The sequence below is a fragment of the Lactuca serriola genome, chromosome 4, assembly GCF_051521515.1.
Source record: "Lactuca serriola cultivar US96UC23 chromosome 4, Lser_US96UC23_V15, whole genome shotgun sequence".
In the NCBI taxonomy this organism is placed as follows: domain Eukaryota; kingdom Viridiplantae; phylum Streptophyta; class Magnoliopsida; order Asterales; family Asteraceae; genus Lactuca; species Lactuca serriola.
Window position 1 is genome coordinate 1,994,100 of NC_136411.1, and position 12,344 is coordinate 2,006,443.

Consider the following 12,344-nt stretch of genomic DNA (forward strand, 5'->3'; position numbering starts at 1 on the left):
TGTTGGATTGACTTGGTATTTTCTGGTCTTCTGTTTGGTAAACATTTCTTCGTTAAGAATTAGTTTTATGTTGACTATTTTTGCACATGTTAGAAAAAGACTAGAAATATATCCGTTAAAAATGTTAGGAAATAAATGATAATGGTTAGGATCATCAAATATGTTCGGGATCTTGAGAGTTCTTGAAGATCGATGATCCTTAATAGTGTTCATGATCTTGGCCCTAACAGAGATGCTAATCGCGGAGAAATCATGTACGATAGAGGGTTCAACCGAAGAATGTTCCACATCATATTGTAAGCGATTGATGAAGAGTTTTTAGGGAACGAAGAAAAAAATACGGGTCCATTTTTTAGTATTATTATTTAAAACATATTTAACTTTATATAATTATAGCTTTTGTTAGTTCTAAAGATTTCAAGCATTGTTATTTTTTGCAATAAACAAAACAAAAATAAAATTTTTGCAATAAACAAAACAAAAATAAAAGAAAATTATTATTCGGAACACTTCTGTGACATTTTGGAGATCGCATTGGAATGCTCTTTTCCAAACAATCCGATCATTTTTTAAAAAATTATAATTTTTTTTAAAGATGATTTATATGTGTTAGATCATTCAATTTCTCTATTTTATTTTATTTAATTAATTTTATTTAAGCTATTTATTAAACAAATAAATAGATAGATAGGTTAGATGAACCTATATATAGAAACCCGTTCTCACCGCAATTTTATCTCAAATTGTTTTTGAATTGACAAATTGTGTTGAGTTGTGGATGCTGGCGGCCGAAAATGGCGAAATACACGACCATTGAAATCGTTCAGGAAAACCCAAAATCCTCCGTCTTCAAACTCTACCTTAACAGGCCACGCCATAGTAACGCACTCTCACGCGAATTCTTCACAGAATTCCCAAATGCTCTCTCGTCTCTCGACAACAACCCTAATGTTGCCGTTATCGTGTTATCCGGGAAAGGCAAGCACTTCTGCTCAGGGATTGATCTAAAAACACTAGCCTCGATTAGCGCAGATTTCCAGAGTCCTTCAGATCGTGGACGTTCCGGGGAAAAATCCCGCAGAGAAATAAAGTTTATGCAAAAAGCCATCACGGCGATCGAGAAGTGCCGGAAGCCGGTGATCGCCGCTGTTCAAGGTGCTTGTATTGGTGGAGGAGTTGATATAATCAGTGCCTGTGATATGAGGTTTTGCACGGAGGACGCGTTCTTTTCGGTGAAGGAGGTGGATTTGGCAATCACGGCAGATCTCGGATCGCTTCAGAGGTTACCAGCGATTGTAGGGTATGGTAATGCGATGGAGTTGGCTCTGACCGCTCGGACTTTTTCTGGTTCAGAAGCGAAGGTGTTAGGACTTGTTTCCAAGGTTTTTGGTTCTAAACCGGATATGGATGAAGGTGTTGGAGCAATTGCAGACGGTGAGTTCAAATTCATCTAATTATCACATGTTGTTGTTGTTGTTGTTATCTTTACAAGATGGTTGATATCATTTCAGAATGAAATGACATTAGTGGTCTGAAACAACTAATTAGTCGATTGAAATCTGTGTTGTGATAATTGGCAGGAATTGCTGCAAAATCTCCACTTGCTGTGATTGGGACCAAGGCAGTGTTAGTAAGAAGTAGAGACATGTCGTTGAGCCAAGGCTTGGATTATGTTGCGACTTGGAACTCTTCTATGCTTTTATCCGATGATCTAAAGGAGGTTGCAGCAGCAAGCCTACAAAACAGGAAACCTTCATTTTCCAAGCTCTGAATCAATCTCATGATATATTTTGGTTGTCACAGCTAATTTTATGAATCCCTTATTCATACTAACAGTAATCCTGCTTCAATAAATAAAAGTGTGTCTTTATCCTTGTGCAGTTCGTAGTTTGGCATACATCAGCAATCGGACTTTTTATATTATTAACTCTTTTTTGTTGTCAACAATTAAGTTCATAACTTGTTTCTAATTGAAATATGTCATTTGGTCCTTGAAAATGTATGAATGTTCTCCCAGAACATCCTATATTCTCTTTTGTAACTGTGTTTGTAGTCTTAATACCCTATGACCTGAATGTGTAAATGTTGTTGTACTCTGAAATAATATGATATCGTTTTAATCTCCATAAAACCATAAAAGAAATGTTACCTGAAAATGTAAGTTTCTCTATATTAAGAAATTAGTAAACTATAATTGTATTTGTATGAAATTCTATGAGTGTATGTGCCTGGATCCACCAGCTGTACTGTGAAATACTGTATTGTAGTTTTATTATTTTAATCAAAACTATGTGAAGTTGTTTACTTATTCATACACTAATCGTACTGTTCAATACCAAATTGTGAGTTATCATAACCATGCTTGATGACCTAAGATGGCTAGAACACGACTTTTTTTAGGCGTCGCAATCGTATTGTACAATACCAAATTGTGAGTTCCAAGTTTATGATATCGTTTTAATCTCCATAAAACCATAAAAGAAATGTTTCCTGAAAATGTAAGTTTCTCTGTATTAAGAAATTAGTAAACTATAATTGTACTTGTATGAAATTCTGTGAGTGTATATGCCTGGATCTACCAGCTGTACTATGAAATACTGTACTGTAGTTTTATTATTTTAATAAAACTATGTGAAGTTGTTTACTTATTCATACACTAATCGTACTATTCAATACCAAATTGTGAGTTATCATAACCATGCTTGATGGCCTAAGATGGCCTGAACACGACTTTCTTTAGGCGTCGCAATCGTATTATACAATACCAAATTGTGAGTTCCAAGTTTATCTGTTCAATTTCTGTACTTTGAGCCTAGTTATATATTCAATAAGTTATAGTTCAAGAGTGGAGTCAATCTGTGACCTTTGAGACTCTATGAGTATTCCCCCCAGAGATATATTTATATCTATCCACCTAATTATAAAAGCTTGGATGGATGAGAAGAAATATCGTTTAAAAAGGTTTCATAGAAAGTCATGGACTCCATTAGTGACCTAAATGATTCCGAGCACTACAATGTCTTTCTTAGAAAGTCACGAACTAAAGTACAAATCGAAATAAAACTGAGAATTATTTGCTTGTGTACTTTGTTAAAGTCAGAGTTATTAGAAAAGATTCAAAAAAAAAAGTTCAAAAGTTCAAAAAAAAAAGTATAGTTATATTCTTAGGTCAATTATTATATATATATATATATATATATATATATATATATATATATATATATATATATATATATATATATATATATATTATTTTCTTTTTAAAGTCGTGTCACCTGGAATTTGGTGATACCTTTTGAAAGTAAAGGATAAATAAAAGGGTATATGTGGTAGAAATGCTAAAAATGAAGGTTGTTCAAAATAAGTGGGGAATGTTTATGAGGATTGTCAGTATTTAGAGTTTGGAAAGTAACTAGGCCTTAGACTCAAATATATGCATTGCGGTGAGACATAATTGGTGAGTACAAATTGGGTTATTCTGTGTTATGTTAATAAGTTCAAAATTAATCAACAAAGGAAATTCTTTATAATGCGAAGTGAAGGATCATACACAAAATTTAGTTGCTTGATAAATTTGTAAGTGATAGCAAGATAATCCACAATGCTTCTAAATTCATCATCCTTCTGAGTCTAAACTTTCCTTATGATTATTTTTACCATATGGACACACTTCACCACATCTTACTATTTCCTTATCAGATTCTCTATCCACATGCACACACATCACCCTTAAAGATTGCTTATTTAGTGTTTGCATTTTCATACTTTCTGTTTAAATCATGCCTTAGAATCTAGGTAAAGCAGCTAAGTTAGATAGAGAATATCACTTACTTGATCATGGAGCATTCTAGTATATAGTGAAGAAGGAAAAGATCAAAAGCTTTAAAGGACATTTGTGAACTATTTTGGACCAATTGGAAGCATTTTGGAGCAACTTCATGCACTTGGACCAACATGGAGCAACTTCAAGTACATGGACCAAATTTGGAGCAACTACATTCAACTTGGAGTATCTTAGATTCTCTTGGAGCAACTTCATTAACTTGGACCAACTAGAAGTACTTTGGAGTAACTTCACCAACTTGATCACTTGGACCATCTTCATCCAACTTGGAGCAACTGCATGCTCTTAGACCATCTCGTAAAGCATCTTCATCCATCTTAATCATCTTGAGGCATCTTGGATCATCTTCATCAACTTGATCACTTGGACCATCATGGACCATATCTACTACCTTGGATTATTTGGAAGTCACTTGGACCATCTTGGAGCATATTCATCCACTTGGAGCATGTTCAAGAACTTGGAGTATCTCCAGTCACTTGTAGCATGTTCAAGAACTTGGAGTATCTTTAGCCACTTGGTGCATCACGTCCATATGGATCATCAACTTCACATAGAGCATAATAAATGTGTTATGCACGTTTTCAATAGGTCATGTACGTTCCAAATGTGCCATGCACGTTTTTAATGAGCCATCCACATCTCAAGAAGGCCAAGCACATTTCAAGTAGGACATGCACGTCTCGAGTAGGTCACAAACATTTCTTAGGTGCCATGCACGTCTCTAAGATAACATCCATGCATGTTCCACCTTTTCTGTCTCGGTTCTCAAGTCATCATTCTCTCGCTCACGACTCAAGTTGACATTCTCCTGTTTATACTTGAGTGTCATCCAAGCCTTTTGGGTCCACAAACTGGCCCATGCAAGCCCCATTACGGCCCGTTGAGAAACGCTAAAAACCTCAACCTATAAATACCTTATTTTTTCTCTTCTACTTGTGATCATTTCATTCCTTGGATCAACATCGAGTTGTCATCACCTCTTGGTCCAACATCTCAACCTTGTGGCTCAACATCGTCTTAGGCTTAAAATCTTGTTGGTCCAACTTCACCCACGTGATCAACATTATTGGAGCATCATGTCCTTGCTTGGAGAAATTACTGGATAAAACCCTACTTTGGCCCAACTTCTCCATTTCGTGAACAAGACCTTGGAGCAAGACATTGGCACAACTCCAATCTCGCAAGCATCTTGGTCCAACCCTTGATTTGGAGCATCTCCTTGGCACATCATCATCTTATGCCAATCTCTTTATCTTGTGCCAATCTCTCCATCTTGTGCCATACTTAACTTGTTCTTGGAAGCAATATTATTGAACCAACATCTTTTTTGTGTTCACCCCTTTGGCACATCATCCCAAATATTAAAAAAAAAAATTACGTAGCTTCGGTCTTGGCGCACTTCACTTAAGCCTTGGCGCACTTCGGTCATGGAGAATTTTCTTTGTGATCAACTTCATGGCGCACCTTCTTGCTTCGTGGTCCCGCTTCTCCTCTTACGCATGCTCGCGGGCTTTGGCGGAACACCTCACAACAGATCGTGGCGCAACACCTTGCAAATTCTCTTGGCACAACACCGCTTGGCGCAACTTCGAACTCGTAAAGCCTCTTGGCGCAACTCCTCCCATTCGTATCTACTTGGCGCATGATCACAACCTACTTGCGCCATCAACACCTCCCTCTTGCGCCATCCTATCTCTTGCGCCACACACTACCTTCTTGCGCCATTTAAGAATCACCAAACCCTACACCACCATTTCTCCTCTTGAGCCATCTCTTCCACATCCAACTCCTCCTGCTCGCAGCCAATCCCCTCTTAGTCTTCCCTTCCTCCTCGTGAGCAGCCTCCCTCTTCATCCTTCTCATTAGCGGTCCCCCTCCTTCTTGCGCCATCAACTTTTTTGTAGTATTCTTTTTACGTTTTTTTCCTTTTTTAAATAAGTGTTTTTGGATTAAACATCCAATTTTTTTTAAAAAAATAATTTCTCTTATTATTTTTTTTGATTTTATTTTTTCTTTTCAAATTTTAGTATTTATTTGATTTCAAAAGATATCTAGATTTAAAAAAACCCATACTTTGAAAGTATCATTTTTTATAATATTTTTTTTGTTGATATGCTATAGTCATTTAAGGCCAAGACTTAGCAACTTTGTTTTATTATAACACTTGTTGATATGATTTAGCAAAATATCAAAGCTTTTATTTATTTTTCAGTTTGTAGAAAAAGATCAAGTCTTTCACTCTTATTCAACAATTGATTTTTCGTCAAACTTCTAGCCTAAACAACACACAAAACGAATTTGCAAAATTTTCCTTTCCGACACTCATTCCCTTATCTGGACAAAAGGTTAATTCTTTCATATATTTCATTTCCAAAATTGGAATTTGATTAGAAGTTATACTACAAATTTTCCAACAATCCTTTTACACTACTAATGAATTCCAAATCTTTTTTTTATCATTTTTTTACAATTTTCATATTAACAGTTAAAATTTTCTTTAACAAAATCTTTCAACTTCGAGGAACACATTCTCTCGATTCTTTTTAAATTTTTTAAGTGTATCTGCTTCAACAGAAATTCAATCAAAGCAGAGAGGGAAATGTTAAATCAATAGTTTTCCTTTTGTACACTTTTTACAACTCCTTATTTTAGTAACCATAACATAGGGGGAAACTATTGGAAATATTTTTATGTGATTGTCACTTGAAATAAGTTAAGTATTGATTACATTTTCTAATAAATATTATATAAATATTTTAGGTTGGAAATATCCTGAAGATTCAGCAAGTGTTTGAAGAATCAGATGTTGGAGCACTTGAAGTTAACTTGGAGCACTTTAAGTTAGCATGTATTACTTAAAGTTAACTTGGAGCACTGTAACGACCAAAAAATTCCAACCAATATAAACTTTTCAAAAACAACCCGATTTTATAAAATTATTACAAAAGGTTTTTAATACAATTATTTTAGAGTATTCCCAGAATCACATCACAAAACATAATCATGAGGAGCGGTACGATCACGCCTTTGCCTTGCCACGGTCTCCTGAAGAACCTGAAAATCATTAAACCACAACTGTAAGCCCGAAAGCTTAGTGAGATATCCCCAAAATACCAACCACATATACCATACATGCATAACATGCCATATCATAACAGAACACAGAACATCCATGCACTTCGGGTCTACTGTGTGACTGGTCTGCCGCACCGGCCAACAGTCCACCTGGTCCACCCTCCGAGTCTAGCCACATACATCGAGTCTACAGTGTGATTGGTCCGCCCGCACCGGGCCTTCAATCCAACTGGCCCACTCTCTGAGTCTACAGTATGACTGGTCCGCCCGCACTGGGCCTTCAGTCGGCCTTGTCCACTCTCCGAGCCTCGGCACGTCTGGTCCGCCCTCTTGGGGCCTACAGCCTATCCGGACTGCTCGCTGGGCCTTCGGGATAACCGGTCCGCCTTGGATATGTTGGCCTACAGCACAAAGCAGGTCCCGCCTCAACCCAACCCCAGTACAAGAACCATATGCACATAAACATTCAATCATATAACATATCGCATTCAATCAAACCGATCTAACAGATCACATAGCATAACATCATCCTAACCAGGATACCGACCTAACCGGTCACTAGCATAGCATCATCCTATATACCAGGATTCCGACCTTAACCAGGTCTCTAACATGTACCATCCTAACTATCAGGATGCAACATAGCAAAGCAATAACATAACAACGATACCCGGATCACAATCCGATAAAGGGCCGACCTTGGTGCCTTAGACCCTGTTGATATAGTGAGGATAACTCACCTCGCAACTACCGACTGAATAGATAAACCCGAGCTGCTCCGACCACTGATATGATTTTCACCACTGGCCAACCACCAAAACACTGAACTCAAAACAAATGCCAATAATTACCAAAATGCCCCTGGAAATCAACTGGTCAACCCTTGGTCAAAGTCAAAGTCAAAGTCAACCCCTGACTGACTCTACTCGCCGAGTCAACCCGATGACTCGCCGAGTCCCCATGCTCAGAACTTCCCCTAATCCGCGACTCAACTCGTTGAGTTACCCCGAGACTCGCCGAGTCCAACAACTCTGAGTCCTTTCTCACTCGACTCACCGAGTCATCCCTTGACTCACTGATTCACAGCTCAACCAGAAGAAAGGTTAGGACCTCACGACCAGACTCGCCGAGTCCAAGGCTATCTTCAACCTACTCGCCGAGTTGTTCTTCCAACTCACCGAGTTCCAGTCCATCTTCAAGCAACTCGCCGAGTACACCTTTGTGACTCGTCGAGTGCCTCTAGATCTCATCCCATACAGAAGCCTTCTAGGCCATGTAATTGATCGAAAACATAGATCTACCCTCCTACAACCCATCCATCACGTAAAGTGGCAAACTTTACGTGAATCCAAAGAGATCTAGGCATTTTACACTCTAGGGCTAGGGTTTGGGACAAGATGACTTCACCAAACACTCAAGAATAGGGACTTTAATGCACTCTAGACCTTCTCCATTCCAGATCTAAGGTAGCAACCTCAGATCTAACCTTCAAAGTCGAAATACCACAAGCTAAACTTTCCACACACTCTAAAATGATGAATCTAGAAGAATAACAGCCCAAGAAACGAAGTAATACCTCAAAAGGAAGCCCCAACAGAAGAGAAATCCGAATCTTAGCAAAGCCCCTTGCTCCAAGCCTACTAACTCTTCCAAGATCTCCTCCAAAATCTCTTCTCCAAGGTTCAAATGCACTCAAATCCCTCACAATCGTGTCTTAGGGTTTTCTGGACTTCAAGAGAGGTTAAAGAGGTTGGGGAGAGGGTATAATGTCCTTTATATAGGGATCATCCTCCGAAATTAGGGTTTTCTCCACTCAGAGCCTACTCGCCGAGTCCATCCTGCGACTCGCCGAGTTGGCCACTTAACATGCGACCAGAGTCGCGACCCTACTCGCCGAGTCCACTCGTGGACTCGCCGAGTTGCCCTTTCCTATTTACACTTTTAGCCCTTCAACTCTACTTTTGATATTTCGGGATGTTACATGAACATGGAGCACTTGCTATTGACATGGAGCTCTTGATGAACATGGAGCACTTGCAACTTACATGGAGCACTTGCAACTTACATGGAGCACCTGCTAAAAGCAAGTTGGACCATCATGATCTTATATGACACATCTAGATCATATGTGGAGCATCAAGACATTGATGGATCAACATGATTGTTGATGGATTATCATAAACATTATTGGCTCATTCACAACTATATAGCTCAACAAGACGATGATAGATCAACATGAATACTTGGTGGCTCATCTCAAGTCAATCGATCAACATGATCACATTGATGGATCAACAAGATTACATGTGGCACATCATGTACAAGGAAGGCGCATCTAAGTTCTCAATGACACATACATTTCGTTCATGATCCATCATGAGCATGTAGTTATACATCTTCAAGTTCAAGACACATTCCAATATTCAAGAAACAACTCAACTTGATCAACGACACTTCTGGAAGTTGATGACATCTTAGAAGACCATGGAGCAACATGATGCTCATGTTTCTCATCATACTTTAAATGTAGATCAAAAAGGCTCTATAAACATGAAGAATCAAAACTTGGATGGAACCCTAACGGAATACTAACGGAATTAGAATATTCCATCCATTCTCTGTTAAGTAGGGCAAAGGTGTCAACTGATGACTAAGTCTTGATGATGTGTCAACACCTGATTGGTCAAGCCATGTCATGGGCTTTTCCAAAGCCTATAAATAGGCCACTTGTGATCCATTATAAAGTTTCTCAATTCTGATCATTCTGCTCTTCCTGCTCATTCTGCTCATTTGCTGTTTAGACTAGTTTTCAGAGAGCTACTTGAGAGTTTTAGTATGTTTACTATTCAAACACTTGTAACTGAATCTTTATGAATATTAGACACATTTAAATCACTGATCTTAATCATTAAAAAGTTTTAATCATTAACCTGGTTGATTCATAACTCTTTACTTTCCACATTACTTGCCACTTGACAATTCTAAAACTCTGTTTCAACATTTTCAACACTTGGACTCTTCAAGTCTAAGGTTCACTAGATTTTATAATTCAGTTGGTATCAGAGCAACTGAACTTCTCATCTCATCAGAGGACAAAATCTAATTTAAGTAGAGGAGAGTTGTAACACCCGTTTTCCAAGATGAATCAAATTAGGGTTTTGAGGAGTCAAAAGGTTGGATTTTGGAAGAAAAGAAGCCTCACGACGTGAGATTGGAGGCTCACAATGTGAGATGGGTTGAATGAAAACTTTTGTTCTGGACCGGCCTCACGACATGAGACATGGAGCTCACGACGTGAGAGCTGATGTAGCCCAAGTCCATGATCATTTTAGGTTTTCCTTTGTATTTAAGTATCTCTAAACTCATTTTTGGGTTTATTATCAACCCCAAACGCTCTTTCACCTCATAAGAACCCTAGTCTTCATCCTTGCTTGATCTTTGGTCATTTTGGGTCTTTTCTTGGTTTGGAAGATGGAGAAAAGAAGAAGAAGAAAGTGATCTTGAGTTGAGGCTTGCAAGGAATCGTCATCAGCATTATCATCTTACATTGTTCCTGGCTAATTGTAAGTATAAAAAATTCATCCTTTATTGTTCTATGAGTCTAGATCTAGGTTTTGTCCCAATTTTCCTCTTGATTGTGCAAGTTTGATGAATAGAAACCATAAAGTTGGCAACTTTATGTGTTATTAGGGTCTTAAGAGTAATATGATGTTCAGATCTAGAGAATGGTTGAGTTTTGAAACCTTGCATGAAAGTTGGATATCTTTTCTTCAACTTTTGACTCAAATGAGATCTTGACATGTATTGGACATATTTGTCTTAAAAGCATCAACTTTCCAGTGCATTATGGAGTTATAAGACCTTCTGGAAAGTTAGAGTTCAAGGCTTAATGGATTAAGGACATAAAAGTTGGACCTTTGCCTTCAGACTAATCTCACGATGTGAGACATGAAGCTCATAACGTGAGGGTTGAATGACCCCATTTCTGATGAGCTTCTTAGGGCTCACGACGTGAGGAAGTCTGCCCACGTCGTGAGGTCAGCTCAGGTGTCATTCCTTGACTAAGTTGTTTAGGTTGAGTCGTGATGAGTTGGAATCGGATCGAGTGAGCTCTCACGATGTGACCAAGGGCTGGTCACGATGTGAGGATGAATAGTTAATATTTGGGCTGTTGACTTTGACCGTTAACTTTTGGCTTGGTTTGAGTTTTAGTCAAAATTCTATTTTAGAAGGTATACTTAGGGTTTTCCTTGTATGGGTTGATAGGATGCGTCGAGCACCCGTCTTTTGGCATGAGAGAGGTTTGTTGCGATCAGATTTGTGATTCACGTGAGTTTCCTTCACTATACTCGTAGGTCGAAGGCACCAATGACAGCCCACTGAATTATGTTTAGAGGTTGATAGTTGTCTTTGTGACAATTTCCTATTATGCTTATATGTTCTTGTTGTCTGTATGACTCTTGCTGTTGTGATTATATGCTAGCTGTAACGGGTGAAATAGACCCAGTATCGGTTGAAAGATACTAAAGGGGAGTGAAATAGACCCAATACCGGTTGAAAGAGACCGAAGGGGGGGGGGTTTGAAATAGACCCAATACCAGTTGAAAGATACCAAAGGGAGTGAAATAGACCCATTACCAGTTAAAAGATACGAAAGGGGGTGAAATAGACCCAGTACCAGTTAAAATATACCGAAGGGGGTGAAAAAGACCTAATTATGGTTTGAATGTTATGTATGTATGGTATGGGGTAATTGGGGAGCTTGCTAAGCTTTGTGTTTATAGTTTCAGTTTATGTTTCAGGTATTTCCATTTCGAAAGGTAAGGGCCCGACTTGATCGCACCGCATCCACCCATGATTCCGCACTTTGTGATTTTGGGATTTTAATCTAATAACTATTTTTACTTTGATATTCTTTTGAATGATTGAAAAAGATAAATAGTTTTTAAGGTTGATTTAAAAATGAAATTTTTACCTTATCAATTTTTGGGACGTTACAGATTTATTTGACCAACTTCAGGGTGCATCTTGTTTTTACAAGATTGATTTGAGATCAGATTATCATAAAATTAGGATCATGGATGAAGACGTGTAGAAGAAAGATTTTATGACTCATTATGGTCACTATGAGTTTTTGGTGATGCCATTCGAGCTTACCAACGCATGGGCATTGTTTATGGACCTCATAAACCGTGTGTACAGGCCGATGTTGGACCGATATGTGATAGTAATTATTGATGACATCTTGGTCTATTCTAAGACCAAGGAACAACATGAGGAGCACACACGACATGTTTTGGAGACATTGAGGAGGGATAAGCTTTATGTCAAGTTCTCCAACTGTGAGTTTTGGTTGCACAAGGTGCAGTTCTTGGGGCATATTGTCGACCAGAAGGGTATATTGGTTGCTTCGTCTAAGATC

The 12,344-nt window shown here is 38.2% G+C and overlaps 1 protein-coding gene across 1 annotated transcript; it reads left to right on the forward strand.

The window, feature by feature from the left end:
• The first annotated feature begins 722 nt into the window (after positions 1-722).
• Positions 723-1,998, forward strand: DCI1 (delta(3,5),delta(2,4)-dienoyl-CoA isomerase 1). The gene is made up of 2 exons (XM_079038000.1): positions 723-1,434; positions 1,581-1,998. Exons 1-2 carry the CDS (start codon positions 795-797, stop codon positions 1,769-1,771), a joined length of 831 nt encoding a protein of 276 aa, XP_078894126.1. The 5' UTR covers positions 723-794; the 3' UTR covers positions 1,772-1,998.
• The last annotated feature ends 10,346 nt before the right edge of the window (positions 1,999-12,344 follow it).

What these genes read in the sequence shown, in the direction of transcription:
- DCI1 (XM_079038000.1), top strand. Translation starts at nt 795, where the DNA reads ATGGCGAAATACACGACCATTGAAATCGTTCAGGAAAACCCAAAATCC. An exon ending in TGTTGGAGCAATTGCAGACG is followed by an intron (nt 1,435 to 1,580) that starts GTGAGTTCAAAT and finishes GATAATTGGCAG; the next exon opens with GAATTGCTGCAAAATCTCCA.